Source organism: Malus domestica, chromosome 13 (genome assembly GCF_042453785.1).
Source record: "Malus domestica chromosome 13, GDT2T_hap1".
Lineage (NCBI taxonomy): Eukaryota > Viridiplantae > Streptophyta > Magnoliopsida > Rosales > Rosaceae > Malus > Malus domestica.
In genome coordinates this window covers 24,985,712-25,012,656 of record NC_091673.1, presented here as the reverse complement: position 1 = coordinate 25,012,656, position 26,945 = coordinate 24,985,712, and the positions used below count along the sequence as shown (strand labels likewise).

The 26,945-nt window shown below is 37.2% G+C and overlaps 2 protein-coding genes and 1 long non-coding RNA gene across 8 annotated transcripts; 2 read left to right on the top strand and 1 right to left on the bottom strand.

Moving 5' to 3' along the window:
* Window positions 1-881: 881 nt before the first annotated feature.
* On the bottom strand, window positions 882-2,640 carry LOC139190321 (uncharacterized). Its single transcript, XM_070810350.1, has 2 exons — window positions 2,237-2,640; window positions 882-1,699 (listed from the first exon to the last, which is right to left on the bottom strand). The coding sequence occupies exons 1-2, from the start codon at window positions 2,516-2,518 to the stop codon at window positions 965-967; spliced, it is 1,017 nt and encodes a 338-aa protein (XP_070666451.1). The 5' UTR covers window positions 2,519-2,640; the 3' UTR covers window positions 882-964.
* Window positions 2,641-7,713: 5,073 nt separating this feature from the next.
* Window positions 7,714-10,651, top strand: LOC139190588 (uncharacterized). The gene is made up of 5 exons (XR_011574908.1): window positions 7,714-7,903; window positions 7,984-8,091; window positions 8,193-8,281; window positions 9,076-9,138; window positions 9,829-10,651. It is a non-coding gene; the product is annotated as an uncharacterized lncRNA (long non-coding RNA).
* Window positions 10,652-21,269: 10,618 nt separating this feature from the next.
* On the top strand, window positions 21,270-26,617 carry HD2 (pathogenesis-related homeodomain protein). 6 transcript variants are annotated; one of them, XM_017336648.3, is made up of 12 exons: window positions 21,270-21,614; window positions 21,926-22,420; window positions 22,877-23,042; window positions 23,294-23,417; window positions 23,521-23,633; window positions 23,742-24,014; window positions 24,628-24,861; window positions 25,010-25,099; window positions 25,333-25,383; window positions 25,645-25,917; window positions 26,048-26,119; window positions 26,291-26,617. In XM_017336648.3, the coding sequence occupies exons 2-12, from the start codon at window positions 21,927-21,929 to the stop codon at window positions 26,570-26,572; spliced, it is 2,172 nt and encodes a 723-aa protein (XP_017192137.3). In that variant the 5' UTR covers window positions 21,270-21,614; window position 21,926; the 3' UTR covers window positions 26,573-26,617. The 6 variants fall into 6 exon arrangements, with proteins under 6 accessions (XP_017192137.3, XP_017192138.3, XP_028947861.2 ...); XM_017336649.3 differs by having other exon boundaries at window positions 26,032-26,119; XM_029092028.2 differs by having other exon boundaries at window positions 25,010-25,165.
* The last annotated feature ends 328 nt before the right edge of the window (window positions 26,618-26,945 follow it).

The following is a 26,945-nucleotide window of genomic DNA, read 5'->3' as shown; positions in this document are numbered from 1 at the left end:
TCAACGTCCTTGCCCAATCCCCAGTGTTCAACGATGTCCTGCAAGGAAACGCACCAAAAGTCACGTATGAGGTCAATGGACGTATGTACGACGGGCCATACTACCTAGCTGATGGCATTTACCCAAGGTGGTCAACATTTGTCAAAACAGTGCCACGTCCGCGCAGTGCAAAGGAAAAACACTTTGCAAGATGTCAAGAAGGGTGCAGGAAGGATGTGGAGCGTTGTTTCGGTATCCTCCAAGCTCGCTGGGCGATCATCAGAGGTGCTGCCAGATTGTTTGATGTAGAGTCGCTTCGATCCATCATGATGACGTGCATCATTCTTCACAACATGATTGTGGAAGATGAGTACGATTATGAAGCCGTTGATGAATATGAGCCAGACACGATGAACAATTCAAGAACACGTATATATTGTGCTCATGACGCCACCGATGAGCCCGTGCAACATGAGCCATTAGAAAGGGATGGACGTTACAATGAAAGGATCATCCAACGATATACTGCACTTCAAAGGTCAAATATGCACAATGCCCGCCAACTTGACTTGATAGAGCACCAGTGGGAATTGAGGGGTGCTGACGATACTTAAGTTCATTAGTGTTTGTTTTTATTTGGTGTGTTTATTTTATTTTATGTGGTGTGTTTTTTTAGTTCATTTAGTGAGTTGAAATGTAATTTTATTTTATTTGGTGTTTGTTTTTATTTGGTGTATTTATTTTATTTTATGTGGTGTGTTTTTTTAGTTCATTTAGTGAGTTGAAATGTAATTTTATTTTATTTGGTGTTTGTTTTTATTTGGTGTGTTTTTTTGGTGTGTTGATGTTATTTTATTTGGTGTGTTTAAATGTGTTTTGAATAAAGTACTAAGTTCAATAAATTGGAAACAACATAAAGTACTCTATTCAATGAATAAGAAATTACAACCCGAATAAGAAATTACAACCCGAATTGATTGGAAAATTATGGGTTTGTGAATGGATGATAACCATCACCTAACCAATTTGTGGTGCTAGGATGATCTTCTCTTGTCATGCTAGGATAATCTTCTCTTGTGGTGCTAGGACCATCTCCTCTTGCTCTCGCTTCTCTTGCACGCATCCTTCGCACCACATCCGCTTTCTCTGACTTCCAAAAATATTTAGAGTCTGGAGACTTCCCTTCTAAAGGCTCCTTCATAATGTCACGATCTCGTTCAGCCATTCTTTCTTCTCTTCTATGTTCCCTTTCTTGCCAAAGTAGTTCTCTTTCTCTCTCATCAGCTTCAAATTTTCTCTCAAAAGCTGCAGCTTTTGCATCCTCTCTAGCCTTATCAGCCTCAAATTTAGCCATTTCCCGGGCCAAATTCAATTCACCTTGGCGGGCAAGATCTTCCATATACTTTGCATAATCATTCTTGGAAGCATTACCTTTTCTCTTTGAAGCCTTCTTACCTTGAGGCCTAATTGGATAATGGGTCGACCCCGACGCTTGTTCAACGGGGGGCGTTTCAGGCACTTCTTCATCATCTTCATCATGATCATGCGAGGCATGCTCAGGTGTAGAGTGTAGAGGGGTGCTGTTCATGAAAACTTCTGGACCGACATGCACAACTCTAAATTTAGGACAATCTTTGACAATATTCCAACATTCAAACCGGGTGAATGTTTTGTTTTTGCTTTTGGTTTTGGCACCATACCAAGCTTGTGCTTGAAGTTCCTACACAAACAAATAATTATAATGAGAATAGGTAACAAATAAATAATTATAATGAAAGTATGTAACAAATAAATAATACAAACAAATAATTATAAATGAAAGTAGCTAACAAATAATTATAATGAAAGTAGGTAACAAATAAATAATACAAACAAATAAATATAATGAAAGTAGCTAACAAATAATTATAATGAAAGTAGGTAACAAATAAATAATACAAACAAATAATTATAATGAAAGTAGCTAACAAATAATTATAATGAAAGTAGGTAACAAATAATACAAACAAATAAATATAATGAAAGTAGCTAACAAATAATTATAATGAAAGTAGGTAACAAATAAATAATACAAACAAATAATTATAATGAAAGTAGCTAACAAATAATTATAATGAAAGTAGGTAACAAATAATACAAACAAATAAATATAATGAAAGTAGCTAACAAATAATTATAATGAAAGAAGATAACAAATAAATAATACAAACAAATAAATATAATGAAAGTAGCTAACAAATAAATAATATATTGTTACCTGATCCGTTAAATTTTCCCCACTTCGAAGATTACCACTAGCTTGTGCCAAGGCGTCTCTCCACGTACTAAACGATTGACTAAGTAATTTCCAACGACTGGACATCGATTCTTTAGTTCTTTGCCCACCCATTTTCTCAAGATAATTGGTATGAATAAGACTCCACATTTCTCGCAACTGCATCTCATTACCCGTAATCGAATCATGAGTAACTTGAACCCAACTAGTACACAACGCAACATCTTCAAGAAGCGTCCAATTCGTACCTGGTTGAGTAGTCATTTTGTTGGAAAAAAATTGGATTGAAACTTTGAAAGAAAGATAGGAATGTGGTTGAAAGTAGTTGAGAAAATATGAAATTGTGGTGTAGGGTAGAAGATAATGAGAAGGTATTTATAGGTGAAGTGAAATCAAAATTTTTTATAATTTTTCATAATTTTTTTTCGGATTTTTAAGAATTTTTTTACATTTTTTTTAAATTTTTATTCACCTAATTAATCTTTGCCGTTGGATTTAAAAAAATTTAAATTCCAACACTCCAGATTGTGCCACGTGTCACAACGGTAACATTTTAGATTTTTAAACAGTTTTTTCTTTTTTTTTATATAATTTACAAAGCCTAATAACGTGAACCGTTGATCTTAGATCAAACGGATGAAATTAAATGAGATTTTTAAATGTTTTTTACCGTTGGAAATCCAACGGTCCATAAAATATGACCGTTTCAATCGAACAGACATGGGGAAGCCACGTGGCTTCCCCAACGGTTACTTTTCAAAACTGAAATCGCGGGCCCCAGCCCTGTTTTTTTGTCGGACGACTCGCGCCCACGCGCGCGTGCAACGCACGCGCCTGACGCAGCCCTCGGGCTCTCGGGCTGGCAATCCTCGACGGGCCTGCTCCTCGGGCCTCGCCTGTTGCTCGGGCTTCCATACGCTGGAGCTCATCCCCCCATCAATTTGCTACTGTTTGATCCACAGCCCCCGAGCAACCTCCCCCGCTGGAGGTGCTCTTAGGGATGGTAATGGGTCGGATTGGGTTCGGATGCGCCATCCCCATACCTGAACCCATTTGTTTTTCCCGTACCCGAAACCGTAAAAAAATCCAAACGGGTATTCCTCGTAACCAAACTCGTTGGGTAACGAATTACCCATCAGGTAACGGTTTCCCCCATTTGTTTTCCCATGATGTTCTAATTCCTCCCTCACCTTTTCTTTCTGAATCTCCGACAACAATGCAACACCATGAAAATTTTGCAACTACAATTCAACTTTAATGTGAGGAATCAAATAGAAAACCAAGTAAAAAACTTTCAAAAATAAAAAAGTGAAGCAATAGAGGCAACGAGTAAAAACCCCAAATCAGTTCAGTTGGGGTGATGGTGCTAGAGGGACGAGGAGAGAGAGCGAGAGGTTGCAGAGATGGTGTGGGGTCTGGAGGGTGTGGTTTGAGGGCTCGCCAAAGACGGTGGGGTGGTGTGGGTGGTGGTGCGGTGTGTGCGTAGCTTGGGAGAGGTGAGGACTGAGGAGAGTGTAATGAGGAGAGGGAGAGAGAGAGTTATAGAGAAGTGAGGTGAGGGAGAGAGCACAGGAAGAAGAGAAAGATGAGGGATGACTGGATGAGGGAGAGAAGATGGTGGTGTGGTCCTTGTTTTGCATGTGTAGTGTGTGGTGCTCGGGGAAGGGAGAGGCACAGAGCACAAAAATGGGAGGAACATGGAGAGAGAGAGTGAGGTGTGTTCTTTTATAAAAACATATATATAATAAATATTTATATTTTTTATTAAAGAATAAAAACGGGACGGGTTCGGATCAGATACCCCTATAACCATAACCGAACCTGAAACTGAACAATTTACTCAATAGTTACCCGAACCCTTAAAAAACCCAAAATTTTCTACTCAAAACCGAATTGTTCGGGTCGGTTAACTGCGGGTATCGGGTTTGACGGATTAAATTGCCATCCTTACCTACCATTGATGTATGTAGGGTTTATTAGCTTTATATATATCAGCTAATATGAGAGAACAACTAATCATAGTATATCTCAAGCTCAAGGTAGCAGAACTTTCATTGATTGGAAAAAAATTATCCAGGTAATAGAGCACTCCAATGTAAGTTTAGAATTGAAGCTTTAACGAAAAGAGTTTTACAAAACTTTTGTTCGATTTGAAAATATAAGTCAGAAAAGAAAAGAGCATTGCACTTATTCTTATACAAGCCCTTTATCCAAAGGGATCCTCCATTTTGGGTAAAAATAAGGATTTGTTGTAGGGCTCACTCCACGTCGAATTTCAACAATCTGAACTGTCTGTTTTGTAAGCCTCAATTTGTAGATCATCATTACAAAAATTCAATTTAATCCGAAACCATTTATCTATTTAATTATCATGATGAAATTTTATTGTTTCTTATAGAGCAAAGTGTTCGTCAATTTTTTTGAACTCAATTAGATGTCTCAAATATTTTTGATTGGCTAATATATTGCAAGGATGATCTATGAGGTCCAACTTGAAAAAATAGACGGTTCGTATCGTTGAAGTTCGATGTGGTGTAGACCCCATAACTAGTCACCATTTTTTCCAAAAAATGGGGAACCCTTCCTTTAAAGGTCCCAATGAATTCCAAAACATAATGAATGAAATATCAATCACCATTGTTTACATTGATGATATTCTCATTTATTCAAAGTCAATTGATGAACATTGGAAACATTTAAATATGTTATCCAAAATAATTAAGTTAAACGGATTAGTCGTTTCATCTACAAAAAATAAAATTGTTTCAAACCAACATAAGATTCTTAGGATATAACATCCCTCAGTCAACAATCGAACCTATAGACAGAGTCATCCAGTTTGCAGATAAATTCCTAGATGAAATCACTAATGAAACCCAACTCCAAAGATTTCTAGGTTCATTAAATTATGTTGTAGAATTCTACCCAAAATTGAGAGAACTATGCAAACCATTATTTGACAGGCTCAAGACTAACCCCCATCTTCGTCTCCTTACCCTTTCATGGGCAACTTCAGTTTTTCTCGGCACACAGAGTTAGCACCTCTGCCCACTTATGCTCAACCACCACAAATGGATGTTGATTTAGATGCGAAGAAAGGATACTGGACATATATGGGTGGTAAAAACGTCGATGAGGTTGTCAATTGTTCTTCCCTGTAGGTCATTTAAAAGTGGCCAAGTTTTGGACTCATGGAATGCACACCATGCCATATCTTGTCGAACTAGTTTGAATACAACATAGTGCACTTGGGTCGTTTAAATCTATCCTATGTATTTTTGTTATGTGATGTTCTATGGTTTCGGTCGTTAAAATCTATGTTTTGTATTCCCGCTAAATACCTTTTCAAAAGAACAATACAACGATATTAATATTTAAACATGACATCATTGTCAAAAAATAAATAAATAAAGAAGCTATTTTTTGTTATTCAGGTGACTTGAACCGGTCGTCCACCTTTCATCAATTAAAAAAAAAATTAAAATTAAATTAAAAAAATACCCGGTTGTTCATTTAAGTAAATTGAAACTGCCAAGAAAATACATCATTGAAAAAATGGAAACCCAGGTCGCTTTAGAGCAACTCTACCGTTGCTAAGACCCCCCAAAACTATTCATTATTTAATCCATCTAGTGAACAGTAATTGCATTTTTCATCTCGACCCCTACACTGAATAGCACTGGTAATAGGCAATAAAATAATAGTATTTTTTATTTATAAAATAATACAAAATAATTTTATTTGTAATTTCGGATAAAAATTTTAATCATTCTCGTTGCGCCACGTGTCATTATCCGAAAAGACAATTATTGGTGATGGATTTGGATAAGTTTTTTATCCAATATCGTCGTGTCACGTGTCGTTACCTTTTCAGAATCGTTGATGATAGATTTCCGATAAGATTTTTAACCAATCACGTCGCACCACGTGTCACAATCTATTTACAATCTTTGAAGATAGATTTCGATCAGATTTTTAACAAATGACAACATGCCACGTGGCATTATCTACAACCTAATCCTTTCTGAATCCTCCATATAATCCATCATCCATCCTCAGAAATCTCACACCAATTTTCTCAAGAGCTCTATTATTATTCATAGTTTCTACTTCCTTCTTCACCAAAATCAAAATTTGTATCATTATTCATAGTTTCTGCTTCCTTCTTACAATGTCTTCTTCTTCAAGGATGATGTGGGAAATCGATCAACAAGAGAAATAATTGTTTAACCAATCAGAATGAATGTTCAATCTCCAGGTGGCCCAAAATGAGATGGAAGAGGATGAGGAGCGTAGAATGAGAGATGACGAAACAAGAATGGCCAGAGCCTCACATTCCCGTCGAGTCATCCAAGCTATGGCTCAGATCTACAGGCCCAGCCATTTCGCAAACCTTGATAGAAGCAGGCAACAATGAGGTAAGGATCTCTTGGACGATTATTTTGTTCGTAACAGTGCATTCCCTAATACTTACTTTAGACGTCGTTTTAAAATAGAACGAAATTTGTTCGACAAAATCATGATTGTTGTTTACAACCATGATTCTTACTTTGTGCAAAAGAATGATGTTTTTGGTGTTATGGGTCTCCTTCCTAAGTAAAAAATTATTGTTGTCTTACGGATGCTTGCATATGGAGTATCTGCAGACCAAGTGGATGAGATAGCGAGGATGGGGAAATCAACCATTCTTGAGTCCCTGATGAGATTTTGTGGAGCAATCGAATCTATCTACACCGCAGAGTACCTCTGGATACCTACTAAGATGGACTTACAAAGGCTTCTGAAGAAGGGTGAGATGCGAGATTTTCCTGGGATGATTGGAAGCATTGATTGTATGCACTGGACCTGGAAAAATTGTCTAAATGCATGGCAAGGCGCTTATGGGGACAGAAAATGAGCAAAAAGTATCATTTTGGAGGCGGTGACATCTTTTGATACATGGATTTGGCACGCCTTTTTCAGGGTTCTAGGAGCTCAAAATAACCTCAATGTCCTTGCCCAATCCCTAGTGTTCAACGATGTCCTGCAAGGAAAGGCATCAAAAGTCACATACTGGGTCAACGGACATAAGTAAAAAGGCATCAAAAGTCACATACTAGGTCAACAGACATAAGTACGACCAACCATACTACCTAGCAGACGACATTTATCCAAGGTGGTCATTATTTGTCAAAACAGTGCCACGTTCGCGAAGTGCAAAGGAAAAACACTTTGCAAGCTGTCAAGAGGGGTGCAGGAAAGATATGGAGCGTTGTTTTGGTATCCTCCAAGCTCGCTAGGCAATTGTCAGGGATGCTTCTAGAATGTTTGATTTTGTTACACCCCACCCCCAATTAAAAATTGTTTTTTTATGTTAATTGATGAGCCATGTGGGGCCCACCCTATGAGCTTTGTCCCCTGGCCTCTCTCCTATCTTTCTCCCTTTTTCCCATGTAAACTCTCTCTCTCTTTCTTTTCTCTCTAACCTTTTTCTTACCTCTCTCTATTCCTCTCCGATGCACCCCCCCCACACACACACACTTATCCTCACACCCAACTGGCCACGACGCACCACCCATCACCATCACTCAGACATCCATTCTCTCCCTCACATCTCCGATCTATCTTTGGCACTATGCACAGTCACTGTGCAAGTGGTTTCCAACGAAGGTAAGTTGAACCACTCTTCCATCCTTCTCCCTGGTAGTCTAGAAGGTTTAGTGGTTGCTAAAAAGTGGTTTTTGGTGAAGGTTTAAACGTGAAAACTGCTCGGGGAGCATTCTCCATATTTTCCGACAAGCACCGTCCCCTTCGAGGCCATTTCCGGCCAAACCACTGCGATTTTTCTGGTGTGTAAGGTATCAATCTCTTCGTCTCGCTGAGTACTACAACTTTCCTTTTTGTTTCACCCAATTTCGTTGAGTATTGAAGAAGTTATACTTATTTAAAGTTTACCCAGAAATTCCGGCGAGTTTACAGTTTTCCCTCGGACAGCCCTCTTTTGAGACGTTTTTCGGCCAACCCTAGATGAGTTAGACGTCGTGTAAGGTACCTTTCTCTTCGTCACTTTGAGAACTAAGATTTTCGTTTTTGAATCACTTTATTTCGTTGCGTTTTGACAAAATTATAGATGTTTAAAGTTAGCTCTGTTTTCAGACGAAAAACCTTAAATTTCGGCCTTCTTTTTCTTGAGGTCCAGCGACCCACCAAACCCAGGCCCTTCGGGCCGTTCCTGCCAAGCCTAAAACCCTGGGCAGCCCAACCCAACCCTTTTATTTCTAATTATTTTGTTAATTTAAAGGCCTTTGGGCCGGATCACTAAGCCCAAGCCCATTTCTCTTTAGTTTTGTTTTGGTTTTATTTCTATTCAATTCTAAAGGACCTTGGGCCATGTCGGTTGGGGCCCTAAGCCCAAATCTGAAACCCTTAAAACCCTAAGCCCTTTTTCCCCTAAACCCAACCCAAATCCTTTTATTTTTATTTATATTATTTGTTTGAAACTAAACTCAAACTCTTAAAGCCCAACCATTTTTAAAAGCTTAACCCAAACCCCTTAGCCTAAACCCATTAACCCATTATTCTAGAACCTAACCATAACCCAAGTCCTAAACCCTAAACCCTAACCGAACCAAACCGTTTATGTGGAATATTCCGTTAAGGAATATTCCATTAGAAAATTTTCCGTCAGGGAATATTCTTTAGAATATTCTATGGACGTTTACAAAATTTATCTGGGACCCTTCTTAGGGTAATTCGACGTCCAGAATCCATTTATGAACTCTGTTTTCCCAAATTCAATCATTTGAGTAGAGTTTTATTAATTGGACCCTTTATGTGCTTAGGGGCAATTATTGTGGCGTTTCCGTCTTTGTTAGTTTGCATGGCTCTTCCGCGGCGAAGTATCTGTAAGTGGATCCCTTCTAAAATGCATGTTTTGAATATAGAAATGCATACATGAAAAGCATGATTTAATGATTATGTTTCATGAAACGCTTTGAGATAACATGCTTACTGAGGCTAGTTTGAATATTACTATTTTTCCTATAACCCGTGTTCTTATAGAATATCCGATGGATGACGATCTGATATTTAGAACATGTTTCGAACACCTCTTTATAGTATAGATGATGGATGACTATATACTATGAAGTTATTTTTCAATATATATATGTTCAATGGTTTCGTACTTACCTAGTAGTCATTTCCGCTACGGGACGTAGGGATAGATTATGGTCTGTCCCGGGCGACGGTTTGGTGTTGGCATAGGGCTTGGAGTGTGTTTCCTCTGGCTATTTAGCACAGGGACGGGGAGCCGACATGGGGCCTGAAGTGTATTTTCCTCTGACTGTTTACTTAGAGACGAGGAGCCGGCATAGGGCCTGGGGGTTATCGGACAATTCACTAGTGATTATTATATATACAAGTTATGATTTGAGACATTGCACGACATGCTAGGTTTCGGAAAACCTATGTTTATCATTATATATGTGTTTTCATAAAACCTTGGGGTTAGTATATTGATAACTGTTTTAGTATCTATATAGATATATATATATCAACTTGGTCCACTCATGTTTGTTTTGCGCCCCCTTCAGGACTTAGAATCGAGGCATACAATCCTAGCGTCCAGGCACTTTCGCATCGTCATCTTCGAGTCCTCTCGGTGTAGGACCCACTTCCTTGTTCATTCAATTTTTATATAAATTCTTTTAGAATTCTAGTTAGTTGTATGCTCTGAACACGTTCTTTAAATGCACATTCCTTATTCTTTTATATTTATAAGTCTTATATATCCCTTGTTTTCAGCATTTGCACTCAATAAATGGCTTTCGTCACCCTCGGGTGTCGGCTAGCACGTGCCTATCCTGGTATTCGGGGAATATCGGGATCGGGGCGTGTTAGATTTAGAGTCGCTGAGATCCATCATGATGACGTGTATCATTCTTCACAACATGATTGTGGAAGATGAGTACGATTATGATGTCATTGATGAATATGAGCTAGACAGGATGAACAATTCCAGAACACAAATATATTGTGCTCATGACACCACCGAAGAACCCGTGCAACACAAGCCATTAGAAAGGGATGGACGTTACAATGAAAGAGTCATTCAACGATATACTGCACTTCAAATGTCATATATGCACAATGCCCGACAAATTGACTTGATAGAGTACCAGTGGGAATTTGAACAAGCTCAAGATACTTAAGTTCATTTAGTGTGTTTGTTTTTATTTGGTGTGTTTATTTACTTTCATTTGGTGTGCTTTTTTTTAGTTCATTTAGTGAGTTTATTTAATTATTATTTGATATGTTTATATAATTTTATTTGTCGTATTTGTGTCATTTGAATAAAGATTGTCTTAGTATAAATAAATTACCAAATTAAATAAATTTACTCTTACTTTAAATAAAGTACTAAATTCCATAAATTGGAACCAGCATAAAGTACTCTATTCAATAAATAATAAATTACAACCCAAAGTGATTGGAAAATTATGGGCTCGTGAATGGTTCATCATCACCTAACCAATTTGTGGTACTAGGATGATCTTCTCTTGTCGTGCTAGGACCATCTCCACTTGCTCTCACTTCTCTTGCATGCCTCCTTCGTACCACGTCCACTTTCTCCGACTTCCAAAAATATTTAGAATTTGAAGACTTCCCTTCTAAAGGCGTGTTCATAATGTCACGATCTCATTGAGTTATTCTTCTTCTCTAACATGTTCCCTTTCTTGCCTAAGTAGCTCTCTTTCTCTCTCATTAGCTTGAAATTCTCTCTCAACATATGCAGCTTTTGCCTCATCTCTAGCCTTATCAGCCTCAAATTTAGTCATTTCTTGCACCAAAGTCAATTCACCTTGGCGAGCAAGTTCTTCCATATACTTTGCATAATCATTCTTGGAAGCACTCCCTTTTCTCTTTGAAGCCTTCTTACCTTGAGGCCTAATTGGATAACGGGTCGACCCCGACGCTTGTTCAGGGGGGCGTTTCGGGCACTTCTTCTGCGTCATCTTCATGAACATGCGAGAAATGATCAGGCGTAGAGTGTAGAGGGGTGTTGATCATGAAAACTTCAGGACCAACAGGCACAACTCTGAATTTAGGACAATCTTTGACAATATTCCAACATTCCCATCGGGTGAATGATTGCTTTTGGTTTTGGATTTGGCATTATACCAAGATTGTGCTTGAAGTGTCTACATAATGAGGGAGAAGAAATAATTATAATCAAAGTAGCTAATATAAATTTGGGTATAGTACAAACAAATAAATAATATATTGTTACATGATCCACTAAATTTTCTCCACTTTGAAGATTACTACTAGCTTGTGCCAAGGCATCTCTTCACATACTAAACGATTGGCTAAGTATTTTCCAAAGACTGGACATCGATTCTTTGGTTCTTTTCCCACCAATTTTCTCAAGATAATTGGTATGAATAAGACTCTACATTTCTCGCAACTACATCTCATTACCCGTAATCAGATCATGAGTAACTTCAATCCAGCTAGTACACAACGCAACATCTTCAATAAGCGTCAAATTAGTACCTACATCATTAGTCATTTTGTTGGAAAAAATTGGATTGAAACTTTGAGAGAAAGATAGGAATGTGGTTGAAAGTAGTTGAGAAAATATGAAATTGTGGTGTACGGTAGAAGATAATGAAAGGTATTTGTAGAAAAGTAAAATCTTTTTTTTATTATTTTTCAAAAAAAAAAATTCGGATTTTTATTAATTTTTTACATTTTTTAAATTTTTATTCACATAATTAATCTCTGTCGTTGGATTAAAAAAAATTTGAATTCCAACACTCCAGATTGTGCCATGTGGCACAACGATAAGATTTTCAGAATTTTAAACTGTTTTTTTAATCTATAAAGGCGAATAACGTAGACCGTTGATCTCAGATCCAACGGCTGCAATTAAATAAGGTTTTAAAATTATTATTAATGTTGGAAATCCAACGGTATAGAAAAAATTACCGTTGAGATCCAATGGACGCGGAGGCGTCACATGGCCTCCCTAACGATAACATTTTCAGATATGCGTGCATTCTTGTCGGGCGATGCGCACCAACTCGTGCTTGAGCCGCATGCGCCTGACGCATTTCAAATACAAAACATGGCTGACGTCGCTTGACGTCAACCTTGCCATTGGGCTCTCGGGTCGTTTAGAATGCTGATAAATTCACCCCACTGTCTTATTTCTCCACCCATCTTTTAATAAAAAATTTTAAGTCAATTTTCACCTCCTGTAAAATGACATATAAGGACAAAGCAAAAAACTAGTTGCTTCCAGTGATTTGCAAGCACACCCTAAATTCACACCCAAATTAACAATTCATGGACTCACAAAAAAGCTACATTCTTGTTCGGATTTTATCATTCTACGTTGCTTTTGGGTGTCTCAATCACTCCCTCAAATTTTTCAAAAATGTTGAAGACAAAGGTAGTACTGTGGGGAACCATATGATCAGAGGCCACACTCGGAGCAAAACTTCACAGAAGTCGGTTGAATTGTATAAATGGCTGGTGGGTTTGGAGGCGGAGGCTAATGGGTTTTCCTATTCGTATGTTTTAGTGCTCGGGGTTGGTGATAGAAAGGGAATAGGTGCACATGAGGGTTTGGTAAGTGGGTTTGGAGGTGGTGTCAAGTACGCACGCCGGGTGTAGATGAAGTCACAATCGTACCGAAATAGGGGACTTGAATTTGGGAAGGTGTATTCACTAGTACATTGAAGAGCGATTCTAGATGAAGTTCCATCCGTTGTTGGTGACTCTGTACAATGTATTCATACAAATTTATGACAAGTTGTTAATTAGAGGTTATTTTAGGAATAATAGTGAGTGTGGAAATAACGTTTTAACTTTTTAACTTTTTATGGTGGGTGAAATTATAGTGTGGGTGAAGAAATAGAACAATGGGGTGGGTCTAGTAGCACTCTACATGTATTCAAAACATAATTAAAAAGTACATTCAATTAGGTGTTGGTTCAGTTTCATTCGATTCAGTTTTTTGCTAAAACCGAAACTGAATTGAAATTTCGATTCAATTCAATTTTCTCTCTTTTTTTTTTCAGTTCGGTTTTTTTTTTTTATCAATGTCACACACCTAAAAAATTGATCTTAACATTCCTCTCGAGTCTTGATACTAATAAAAGAAAATCAACTTGTTTCTTATCCCCTCAATAATGGGGAATACCATAACAAGCATAAGAATCCTAGAGAAGATGATCGCTACCATTGATGATACCGTCAGGGTGAAAGGGCAATCTGTTGGTGGTGTTGTCATATGCATTGTTAGGAATTGCCCACCGATTATGTCTCTGTCTTTGTCTCTCTCCATGTTTCTATTTGCAAGCATGTCTTCAATTGTTTATATTAAGGGCAGACTCTTCAATTGTAGTTTTTATCAATGTCATGCACCTAAAAAATTACCGTTGAGATCCAATGGACGCGGAGGCGCCACATGGCCTCCCTAACGGTAACATTTTCAGATATGCGTCGCGGACCCCATTTCTGCATTCTTGTCGAGCGATGTGCGCCAACGCGTGCTTGAACAACACGCACCTGATGCATTTCAGATACATAACGTGGCTAACGTCGCTTGATGTCAGCCTCGCCATCGGGCTCTCGGGTCATCACCTCTCGCCAGGCCCCTCCCTCGAGGCCTCTCCCTCGGTCCCCCTCGGGTTCAATCGCCCGGATGGGCTAAACGTGGTTGCTCGGGCTACTGCCCATTGTTTTGGGGCCTGTCGCTAGGGCTACTCCACATGGTGGAGTTGCTCTTAGTTCATGGACAACCCTGCCAATGTTATCAAATGTTAATTTACCAATAGAGTTGAAAATAAAATCAAAAGGTGAGGCTCTAATAAGGGTGGGCGCGAATCATTTTGTCCGAAAATATAATCGAACCAACGAGTATGCAGTGGTTCGGTTTGGTTTTGATGATTTACGTTTAAAATGCTGATAAATTCACCCCGCTGTCTTATTTCTCCACCCATCTTTTAATAAAAATTTTAAAGTCAATTTTAACCTCCTATAAAATGACATATAAGGACAAAGCAAAAAACTAGTTGCTTCCAGTGATTTGCAAGCACACCCTAAATTCACACCCAATTTAACAATTCATGGACTCACAAAAAAAGATACATTCTTGTTCGAATTTTATCATTCTACGTTGCTTTTGGGTGTCTCAATCACTCCCTCAAATTTTTCAAAAATGTTGAAGACACAGGTAATATTGTGGGGAACCATATGATCAGAGGCCACGCTTGGTGCGAAACTTCGTAGAAGTCGGTTGAATTGTATAAATGGCTGGTGGGTTTGGAGGCGGAGACTGATGGGTTTTCCTATTCGTATGTTTTAGTGCTCGAGGTTGGTGATAGAAGGGGAACAGGTGCACATGAGGGTTCTGGTAAGTGGGTTTGGGGGTGGTGTTGAGTATGCACGCCGAGTGTAAATGAAGTCCCAGCCGTGCCTAAATAGGGTACTTGAATTTGGGAAGGTGGATTCACTAGTACATTGAAGAACGATTGTAGATGAAGTCTCAGCCGTTGTTGGTGACTCTGTACAATGCATTCATACAAATTTATGACAAGTTGTTAATTAGAGGTTATTTTAGGAATAATAGTGAGTGTGGAAATAATGTTTTAACTTTTTAACTTTTTATGGTGGGTGAAATTATAATGTGGGTGAAGAAATAGGACAACGGGATGGGTTCAAATTTCTCTCTTTTTTTCGATTCGATTTTTTTCTTTTTTTTTTTTTTTGGTTTTGTTCGGTTTGGTTTCGATTTTTTTTTTATCAATGTCACACACCTAAAAAACTGATCTTAACATTCCTCTCGAGTCCTGATACTAATAAAAGCAAATCAACTTGTTTCTTATCTCCTCAGTAATAGGGAATACCAGAACAAGCATAGGAATCCTAGAGAAGATGATCGCTACCATTAATGATATCGTCAGGGTGAAAGGGCAATCTATTGGTGGTGTTGTCACATGCATTGTTAGGAATTGCCCATCGATTCTCTCTCTCTCTCTCTCTCTCTCTCTCTCTCTCTCTCTCTCTCTCTCTCTCTCTCTCTCTCTCTCTCTCTCTCTCCATGTTTCTATTTGCAAGCATGTCTTCAATTGTTTATATTAAGGGCAAACTCTTTACCTTAACCATTGCAAAGTTATATTGCTCTTTCATTAATTTGTTTAATCTTCATCAAGTCATATATGAAAAGTTATATTGCTCTTTCAATAATTTTTTTAATCTTCATCAAGTCAAATATGGAGGATGGACTATCACTAAAATGGCATCATTTTAAGTGTAAAGGGATTTGGTTCGGTTCGGTTTGGTTTGGTTTGGTTTTCAAACCTCTAAAACTGAAACCAAACTAATAAAGTTCGGTTGGGTTTGGTTTTCCTTTTTTCGGTTCAGTTTTTTCGATTTTCTGTTTTTCTGTGTTTGGTCTGGTGTTTCCAGTTTTCTGTTTTTTGAACCCACCCCTACGTTCAATATTTCAAAAGTTTTAGTCTTTCAAACATCCACAGATCTCAAGCATTTCAATTCAATTGAAAGATTAAGCTTTTCGGAACACAAAAAGTTTATCAAGTCAAAAGAATTGAGTTTCAATTAAATAAAATATCATGCTAAAAAACGATTTATTAATTAGAACATCACATAAATATCATGTAAACCTCCTAATTCTTAGTCATTACAACTTATAATATGTTTATAGTAAGGTCGCTAAATAACTGACAATAAGCTTAGAGGTGCAAATTAAAGTAATTAATAATTTAAAGATACATGATTCGTTCGGTTTGCTTTTTGTCAGTTTCAAAAGTATCAAAACTGAAGCAAACCAAAAGTAAATAGGTTTGATTCGGTTTTTAAAATGTTTGACATTTTTTCTTGGTCAAAATCAAACTAAACCGACTTTTCGTAGCCCACTCCTAGGAACTAACATGTAGTATAGCATCGTCTCAAACCCAAGTACAAGTCAACGTGTCTTTCTAGCGTACCCAAACTATACTGTACTTGTTGCATTAGTGTACCCAAACTATATTGTAATTGTATACAACAAACTCAAGTGATTAAATTTATTTTGTACATTCGTTAAGTACGGTACTTTTTATTTAATCTCTCTCAAGGTATAAAATATCGATGATATCGAAAATATCGGTAGTCCAAAAATACGGAAATTTTGATAGAAATATCGGGATATTATCGATATCGATAAAAATTGAATAAAAACCACGGAAATTGTAAGAAAAACTTGGAAATTTTTATTGAAACTTTGCAGGATGTTTATTTAGTCAATTATCTATTAGTTTATCACAAAAAAATGGAAGGAAATGCATTGCATGATAGATATAACTGATTTAAGTTGATTATATAGCGAACTGGCAAACATTGTGAGTGTAGAAAATATGTAGTAATTAATGAAAGAAGTTTAAACACACCATAATCATTTATATATAATGAAATAATACAATATTTTACACTTTATACATTGCATGGTAAGATACATGAGTGACTTAGCAAGGTCTAAAATATCGACGATATCAGAAATATCGGTAGTCCAAAAAAATATCGGTAGTCCAAAAACACGGAAATTTCGATGGAAATATCGGGATATTATGGATATTTTAAACTATGATCTCTCCTTCCCAGATATCTCTTGGATAAAAACGAAGAGCAAATAAATATTAGGAAAACTAACCAAAAAGGTTTAAAGTTTTAACCAAAAACCATGTTACAAGTTTATTTAATGGTTAGTACAAAATTTTAATTTTAATTTAAATCAGCCCAATAAGAATGGCCCAAGCAAAAACATTCCACTTTTGCCCCTGACGGCAAGCTTTATCTCTCCCTCCCTATTTCGATCTCTCCGTCTAATATTTGCAAGCTTGATTTCGTCCTCGAGGTCCTGCCATGGCGTCTTCTGAACCTCTTCGATGCTCAGCTTCTGCAAGCCTAGCCTCGACATGCTCTCTTCCAGGAACTCTCTCCGGCATCTTCTGTACACGTGCGAGCACTCCTTTCTGAACCCCGCCGCCACCATCCGCTTAGGAATCTCATGGAGGTTGTTGATGGTTCCAGAAGGAAGCGCATCGATCACGATGTCGTAGTCACCGATCGGCTGAGCAGTAGGGATCTGGTGTTCCTCACCGTCCCCGATTACCTCATCCTCATCTTCTTCTTCATCATCTCTCGAGTCAAACGACAACACGCCATTCGACTCACCACGAAACACGCGATTGAGTTTTCGTGACTCGCTGCCGCGTTCGACCAAGGATCTGAACTCGTCCTCGAGCCGGAACATGGCCTGCTGCATAAGATAAAAGTTGTTTTCTAGGAATGATGACTTATGGTTTTTAGTTTGGTATTAGCATTTGTTGTTTGGACACAGGTACTGTTTTTGTGTGTTAGGTAGTGTATAATAACTTCAAGAAGGATAAAAATGGCTATTGGAAGTGGTTCATTGGGAACTTGGCATCAGGCGGTGCTGCTAGTGCTTCATCTCTTCTTTTTGTATATTCTCGGGACTATGCAAGAACACGTTTGGCAAGTGATGCCAAGGTTGCCAAGAAGGGTGGTTGAAAGGCAGTTTAATGGTTTAGTTGTGTTGGAATTTTCGTGTATTGTGGACTTTACTTTGGAATGTACGATTCTCTAAAACCTGTGGTTTTAACTGGTGGCCTGCATGATAGCTTCTTTGCTAGCTTCTTATTTTCTTGTTGGGATGGGGAGTTACGATTGGTGCTAGATTAGCTTCTTACCCCATTGACACAGTGCGCCACAGATGATGATGACCTAAGGAGCAGCAGTTAAATATAGTAGCCCTCTGGATGCATTTAAGCAAATTATAAAAAACGAGGGTGCTAAGTCGTTGTTTAAATGGAACACTAGTACTATCACTGTTTCGTAAACTAAGCACTGAATATTTCTTAAACGGAACACTAGTACTATTACTGTTTCGTAAACTAAACACTGACTATTTCTTAAACGGAACACTGACTATTTAGCTTGCTGTTTTCCGTATGTAATAAATAAAGCAAATGGAGCATTGAATGGAAACAAAAAAAGTGCATAAGTTAAACTATAGTATCTACCCAACTTAATAATAATGTAGTGTTGCATACTATCTCCTCTATTATTTTTAGAAAATAAAAGTCAGAAGATTTGAACACATTTTATGAATTAACAATTGCACTATGAGCAGATGGAACAAAACTGAAATCCCAGTAAATAAAATGCTGGTATTGATTCTTTGATTACACTAAACCAACATTCAAATTGCAAATAAAACTATACATTTCATTGCATATGTGTTGTTCTAAATACTATTCATAAAACGTTTTTTCGAACAAAACACTCATAAATTGTTACACTGCAACATAACATCTCAAACGTATGTACATAAATAATACGGAAGTTTAACAAAAAGCACCTGGTGCTTTTCGTTAAACTTCCCTATTATTTAAGTAAATAATACCTAATCATTTAGCTGAGGGTGCATTATGAGTGACAAATATGTTAATTCCTGAAGCATCTTCCATGCTCTTTATACGTGTAAGCAAAAATTGCTCCTTTGATTGAAGTGGCGAACTACATTGCTTACAGGCAAACTAAAGACACCCTTTCGTTGTACTTTAGAATTTATTGTTTGTATCACGAACCTAAATCGTTATAGAAATAGTATGTGTTTAGTTTATGAAATAGTGGTAGTACCATTGTTTAGTTTAAGAAATAGTCAATGTTCAGTTTAATAAATAGTTAGTGTTCAATTTAAGAAATAGTGGTAGTACCGATGTTCAGTTCAAAAAATAGTCAGTGTTAAGTTTAAGAAATAGTTAGTGTTCCGTTTAAGAAATAGTGGCAGTTTCATGTTCAGTTTAAGAAATAGTCGGTGTTTAATTCAAGAAATTGTCGGTGTTCAGTTTAAGAAATAATGACAGTACCGTCTTCAGTTTAAGAAATAATTGGTGTTTAGTTTAAGAAATAGTGATAGTACCGGTGTTCATTTAAGAAATAGTCAGTGTTCTGTTTAAGAAATAGCATGTGTTTATTTAAGAAATATTTAGTGTTCAGTTTAAGAAATAGTTAATATTCCATTTAAGAAATAGTGATAGTACCAATGTTCATTTAAGAAATAGTCAGTATTTATTAAGAAATAGTTTGTGTTTATTTAAGAAATAGTCAGTGTTCAATTTATGAAATAGTCAACGTTTAGTTTAATAAATAGTCAGCTTTCAGTTTAAGAAAGAATGATAGTACTCATATTCAATTCGAGAAATAGGTAGTGTTTAGTTTAATAAATAATGCTATTACCAATGTTCATTTGAATACATATTCAGTATTCAATTGTATAAATAATTCACATTTGTAAGTTTACAACTCCTCCCTTTAAAAACCTGCCAACTTTCTATGCATGCCCAATCTCTCTCCCGCTCAACCCTAAAGAAACCCAAAAGTTGGATTTTTATACTCTCTACATGTTTGCTTAAAGAGAAGTTGAAGGGAGACAAAAAACAAAAAAACAAAAAAACAGCAATTTTGGATCTACAAAAGCCATGTTCATCAAGTCATTGGCCTTCTTTTGATCTTCTTGGGCATCTCCGACTTACGCGGCAATGTCCCATCTGCATATCCTCGAAGTTCCTGCTTGGTCAATGATTCATTGGAATCTTTACAAAGAGCAATGAACATGTCTACACAAAGCACGGGGTTGCAATCAGCAATAGAATTACAGTAGTCTTAAAGTTTTCAATTATAATCACCACATTTATTTTGAGATAGAGAGTACAGATTACATACTGAGCCTAGGACTTTAACAATGGCAAATTCTTGTATTGGGAATATATATCTAGAACACAATAATGAATCCGAAACTCAAGAATGTGAAGCGAAATCAAGACAAGGTAATGGCAATCAAGCCAAAGCCAAGACCAGATAATCATCTCAATCTAGAATGGAATCCTCATACTACACTTTAACAGCAGCATAAATAAGCCACATGTAGAAGAAAATCCATTTAAACAACAGAAAAAGAGGAATGGCAATGGAATGAAAGTTTAGATGTGAAAACTACCCACCACATATGAGCTGGGTGGATGTCAAAAGAGAACCAGTTTTCAGCTTGCTCATTGTCAGTGACTTCTTCCTCACTTTTCCTAATATCGAATAAAGTTCAGGACATATAGTCAGCAGAAGATCAGAGTTCACTGGGTGTTTCAATTACTTTGTAGAAAATATACCTAATGAAGATGATGCAATTAAACACAAAAAAAAAAAATAAATACAAAAAATCAATCACCCCTCTCCTCTCATTGAAAATCTGGTCGTCTCCTCCGCGAACCCCAATTCCACCACAGCCACTGCACATTGGCATCTGAAAGAGACACACTCACCAAAGTGGTCTGCCTTTCTTTCAAGTGGAAGCAGGAAACGTCGGTGAGAACGGAGTGAACAAATAGCTTGACTGCGAGAGATCCACAACATCCTCCAGAGGGTCCCAATTTCTTCTTCCGCTGCTTTCCTGAGGGAGAAGTGAGCAAGAAGCGGAAGGCCTCCTCTTCCTCCACAGCTTTTGTCGCCGTTGCTTCTCCAGCGGTGAACATTAATGGCGTTGGAGGGATGATGAATTTTAGTAACTGCAACTTTGGCTAACGGGCCTGGGTTAGGCTCCGTTAGGGGCAATTTTGGAATATTAATTGTTATGCGGTTTGGGCTTTTTGTTGAGCCCGTGTGTTTTAGTTTTCGTAAAAGTTTTGTGTCCTTATGATTAAAATTTAAATTATTTTTATTAAATAATAGTTTATAGTGGTTTTTCATTAAAAAAAAGTTAGCCCAAGCCCTTTTGATTAAAGCTCCCATAATATATTACTACACTTCACTGATTAGTTACAAGTTGTGTAGAGGAATTCATCAATTAGTTGTGAGTAAATTTTAAAGAAATTAAAATTTAAAAAAAAAATCAGAAAAATATTCTATGATGGAATCATATTGGTCGTTCGTATGTTATATGCATATCAACAGCAAAAAGATAATCCAACGTCGAGCATTCGAGAACTGAACCATTATATTTAGGACTTTTTTGGTAATAGTCCTTTTAGAGAGAGAGAGGGACCTTCGGGTGGCGCTTCGGGAAGAACAAAACCGGCCGGCGACTGCGAGTACTAACCGAAAAGCACAATTGAAAAGCCCCAAAGAACCGAAAAAAGTTTCAAAATTTGAAATTGTTGGAGCAATTAATCCAAAACCCATCAATGCCTCGACAATTCCAAAGCTCTTGCTCTTATATATGAATGTATATGTGTGTGTATGTTGCAGCAGCTTCAAAGGCCAACAGTTGATAGAGATCTCCATTCTTTTTCAGGTGAGGTTTGCTGCTCTGTTCCAATCTTTGAATTTTGTGATCTGAGTTTTTTTGTTTTTTCCAAATAAAATCTTCCGATTGGGAGGCAGAAGGTCACATGCTTGCTTCTGAGTCTGCATTGACATATCACCTGATTAATTCATTGATATTCCACTTTGTAGGAAAGATGATTGCATGTAACTCAGTCTTGTTTCATTGATTACTTTGCTATGTTGAAATTGTTCTTTTTGGTTCAGTAGTTAAGTAATTATCTACTTCGTAAAGAGGAGCTGTTTTGTCAATGCTAACCTGATTTCTGTTTTGATTTTCAGTATGGATACATTGGTTAAAAATATGCGTGTTCCTGGAAAGAAATCATCCTTTAAGGAGTACGGGAAACCCGGTTATTCCGGCTCTCTGGCAAACCTAACTTCGTCGCCAAAAGTTAAAAAACCAAAATCAAAGTCGTCCAAGACCATTATTGCTTCAGCCTTGTCAAAGAAGAGAGGTGCCAACTCTTCAAGCAAGGCGTCAAGGAATTATGATGCTAATAATAAATTGCTGGGTAGAAAAGGATTTCGTAAAGAGCATGATACAGATTCTTCCAAAAATCCGTCTGCTGTGAAACTTCAACACAACAAGTTATCAGACAACGGCTCTGACGAGAAAGGAGAAAAAAGGAGGAGAAAGAAGAAACCGAAAAAGGATAAGGAGGAGTTGGATGAAACTTCTCGCTTGCAGAGGAGGACAAGGTACCTTTTGATTAAAATAAAACTGGAGCACAACCTTATTGACGCTTATGCCGGTGAAGGTTGGAAGGGTCAGAGGTATGTACGATCATTTAATACATATCTTCATTTCCTGATTTCTCCTTTATATGTCTCATAAGTTCTATCAATGATTTAGTATTTAAGCTAGACATAGGAAAAGAGTCATGAAATTTCCAAGTCTTGGTTTGAAAAGAATAATATTTTATGTTAAAACAGAATTTTAATAAAGAGGTGACTGGATAGTTTTAGAAGCTAATGTTTTGATTATTCGATGAATGTACATTTTCAATCATTTTAATAGCAGGAGCACAATCTTGTAAATTTTATGTACTCAAAGTCTCAAATTAACTGAAAACATTGCAGTGTCATGTATGAATTAAATTGCAATCATTTTTATTATACGCAAGTGATGATGATCAGTTAAGCATGTAGAATGTGCGGTGTTTTCTTGGGCTCCTTTCTATAGTACATAGTTATGCGGTTTAATTCGTTTAATTATTACTTTTATCACAGTCGAGAAAAGATTAGGCCTGAAATGGAACTACAGAGAGCCAATAAGCAGATTTTAAATTGCAAGCTTGGAATCCGTGATGCAATTCATCAACTGGATTCTCTGAGCTCAGTAGGAAGCATTGCAGATTCTTTTATTTCTCCAGATGGATCTGTTTCTCATGAACATGTAAGTACATGGCATTACTATCCTTTTTGTATGTGCCGACAAGGGATGTTTGGATCCCCTAATTGTGGTCTCTGCTAAGGTCTGGCCTTTCCGATTGCTCCCAAGCGTAGGCTACTGATAGTTTTGGAGCAAGAATGATTTTATTGTTTTTCGTTAGAACTGATTCTCCTTGGAAATAATACCTCATATGAGGTGATACCTCCTTATCTTGGCTTCATGCTTATTCACGTTCTGGTTTTTCTTTCTATTAGATATTCTGTGCAAAGTGCAAGTTGAACGAAGCTTTCCCTGATAATGATATTATACTATGTGATGGGACATGCAATTGTGCATTCCACCAAAAATGTCTTGATCCTCCCTTGGATACTGAAAATAGTAAGTTTCTCACCTCTTCTGAATTTGCTTTGGACCTTTTGGCGGCATACTAATTATGTTTTCTTAGCAAAAGCTACTTCTAAGTTCAATTGTTAATCTACAGTTCCTCGAGGAGAGCAAGGTTGGTTTTGCAAATTTTGTGAGTGTAAAATGGAAATACTAGAATTAGTAAATGCTCATCTGGGGACCTGCTTTCCCATGAACAGTGGTTGGCAGGTTAGTCATTGCCTAAATCATTGAGAAATGTCAAAATTCCACCCCCAATTACTTTTGGTTTTGCTGCTTTAATAATTCCTATAACTAATGGCTCTCTACGGAATATAGGATGTCTTCAAGGAAGAAGCCACTTTCCCCCATGGCAAGAATTCCTTATTAAATCCAGATGAAGAATGGCCTTCGGATGATTCTGAAGATGATGATTATAATCCAGAGAGGAACGAGAACAGCTGCAGCATCAGCAGGGGAGGCAGCGATGACATTGCATCAGAAGAGGAATTGTCAACTGATGTCAGTGTAGGTTCTGATGTATCTACTGACGGGGAAATTGTTTCCAGCCGCAGACAGAAAAGAAGTGTTGATTATAAGAAGTTATATGATGTGAGTATGGAAGCCCAAATTTTTTAAGTTCTTTTTTTCCACTTGTTCTTGATAAATAAAATTGAGATAGAACTCTAGACTGGTAACAGAATTGTAAATTTTTTTTTTTTAAAACAAGGCTCAACCATAAGCCAACAAGGCTCCCCTCTTAGCAAGGGTCGGGCAAAACGTCTATCGTACGCAGCCTTACCCTTGCTTTGCAAAGAGGTTGTTTCCATGACTCAACCTTTCGAGAATTGTAATTTTTAAATTTCTAATTATAGTATGACCTTTAATTCCTTGTACCTTATCTTTACATTCAGCTGGACTCCACTTTTGAGTCTGACATAGGAGAGTTATAAATTTCGAGATAATGAATTACTTAGAAATTGCTTGCTGGTGTTCTTTATATATTTGATTGTGGATGGTTTGGCAATAAAACATGCCTATTAGGATATAGTCAACTTTTGAAATGCTCGTATCATATTTTAATCAATATATATTAAACCCTTTGAGGTTTAATTAAAGTTTATATTGTGTGGATAATAATGGGGCACTGTATCTGTTGTATAACAATCGTTCTTTGAGGTGACGGTCCAATATTCACTGTGTTGCATAATTGTTTTCTCCTAAGGAAATGTTTGGAAAAGATGGTCCTTTGCTTGAACAAATTAGTGATGATGAAGACTGGGGTCCCGGTAAAAGAAAGCGGAGAGGGAATGAATCTGATGCAGCCAGCACTCTTATGACTCTCTATGAAAGTGAAAGAAATCCAGATGTTGACCGTTCAGAAAAGAAATCCAGCCAACACTCTTCAGATACGCAAGTTAGAAGGTCATGTTTCCGAATTCCTCGAAATGCAGTAGAGGTATTAGAACCTGTCCCTTTCCCCTCTCTCTCTCTCTCTCTCTCTCTTCACTTGCACCCATAATGATTCTGGCGTAGCTATTTTAAAATCTGATGGTAGTATATGTAATTTCCTAGACTAAAATTTCTGCTGTAATTTCTTATTCCAGAAGCTCCGCCAAGTGTTTTCTGAGAATGAACTTCCTTCTAGAGCTGTCAAGGATAATCTTTCAAAAGAATTGGGCCTTAATCCTGAGAAGGTAATGGCGATGGATGAACTACAGATTGTTTGTGCCTTCTTGAACAGTCAACTAATTCGTTGCTCAGTATGAGTTTTATTGCTTGCCAAATTGTTTTTCATCCAGTCAAATACATTGTCTTTCTGGATTCTGCTTTATTGAAAATTTGGAATTATGGTGTGAATCTGAAGGAATGTCAAATTGTGTAGGTATGGTTTTGTAGCTTCTGATAATTTTAACGTTGCAATTTCCAGGTTAGTAAATGGTTCAAGAACGCACGTTACTTAGCTCTGAAAACCAGAAAGGTGAGCTAGTTGTCCATGTTATTTCTCATACGCCCATCTTCTTCGATTCTACTATTGTTGTTTTTTTTGTTTTTTTTTTTCATTTATCTGTTTTAGCCTCTTTGTTATCGCTACTAAATCAAAGGTTTGTATGGAGTTGGAAATCTTTTAAACGAAGATTATATTGGTGAATGAGCCATGGAGAGTTAGGATCTTAAATCTCAACTCCTGAGGATTTTTTGTCTCTCAATAAACTATGTTAATGGATCTTTTGCACAACAGGGAGCGAGTGGTAAAGACCTTGACACTTTTACTCCTGGAATCTCCAAGGCACCGGGATATGAAAATGTGACTGGAAAAGCTGCTGATCTCATGGCATCAGATTCAGATGATGATACCTTAGCTGAAACTGTCGTCCATTCGCCAAAGAATGCTAAGGCCTTCCGGAGAAAGCATCCAAAATCACTAAGCAGCCCTTTGAAGAAGAGTCAACAGAAGGGTCCTTCGTGTGGGTCACGTGCAAAGAGCAGCGAGGTCTTTGTCCGTCAGAATAAGGTTTGTGAGTTTCTGGAAACCAACTGCACTTCACCTGACTTTGCGATCTCAGAATCCCCATATCATACCTTTTTACATACGTGCAAGCAAACTTCTCATACAATTATCTCCCAGAACTATTTTTTTGTAGGAAGAAGAATTCTGGTATATCAGAGAATTCTTCAGGAACCCTCGCCTTTGCCTTCCTCAACTAGTTCACTTGGTTAAATCTTCTCTTAGACTTGTGTTTGTCTCTACTTATTTTTCGTAAAATATAAAGTGGCAGATTAGGGACTTTTTTGGTTTTTAGATACTATATTTACTGCCAATTATCTGTGTTGAAAATATAAAGTGAAAACAAAGATTACTCATGTGTTGGTTTGCTTTCATATAGGATGGAAAGGAGTTGAGTGATGATGTGAGCTTGAAGAAGCTTAGGAATACACGAACAAAGGAGAAGAGAGCCAACCTTATCGCTGGAGGAGGTGAAGATGGATGTCGAGTTCCAGAGCTCGAAATGGAGAGACTATGTAAAGCCAAAGGTAGGCTAGAATACATGAGACAGAAATTATTGAAATTTCAAATCGTGAAGGCAAAGCAGAAATCAAATATATCTCGATTGCATGAACAGTCTGTGATTTATGTTCCAATAGCAGAACTAAAGGAAAATGTTTGATGATTTGACAATTTTCTGAATGAAATATATCATTTTTTTGTATCAGTCATTAGAGAAAATTTTCAATGTGCCGAGAATAATTGGTTAATTTTTTATTTTTTTTTTCAAGTTTTCAACCAATTATATTATGACATTGGACCTAGCGGCTTCGTTTGTTCTAAAGTTAGGTTGAAGAAGAAATGTAGTGTTGTTTTAACTTGAATGCAGGAGATGAATTATTCGTTAAATGGAAGGATTAGAAGGGAAGCATTTCATTCATGACTAATCCCTTAAAATGAAAAATAATTCTCACTTGAATGTACCTTGAATTTAGAGAATTATCTATTCTAATCCAGTCTTAGAGACCCAACGAGGCTGGTGATAAATGAAAATG

What these genes read in the sequence shown, in the direction of transcription:
- LOC139190321 (XM_070810350.1), bottom strand. Translation starts at nt 2,518, where the DNA reads ATGACTACTCAACCAGGTACGAATTGGACGCTTCTTGAAGATGTTGCG. An exon ending in GGGAAAATTTAACGGATCAG is followed by an intron (nt 1,700 to 2,236) that starts GTAACAATATAT and finishes TTGTTTGTGTAG; the next exon opens with GAACTTCAAGCACAAGCTTG.
- HD2 (XM_029092028.2), top strand. Translation starts at nt 21,927, where the DNA reads ATGGATACATTGGTTAAAAATATGCGTGTTCCTGGAAAGAAATCATCC. An exon ending in ATTATAAGAAGTTATATGAT is followed by an intron (nt 24,015 to 24,627) that starts GTGAGTATGGAA and finishes TTTTCTCCTAAG; the next exon opens with GAAATGTTTGGAAAAGATGG. An exon ending in GTCAACTAATTCGTTGCTCA is followed by an intron (nt 25,166 to 25,332) that starts GTATGAGTTTTA and finishes TGCAATTTCCAG; the next exon opens with GTTAGTAAATGGTTCAAGAA.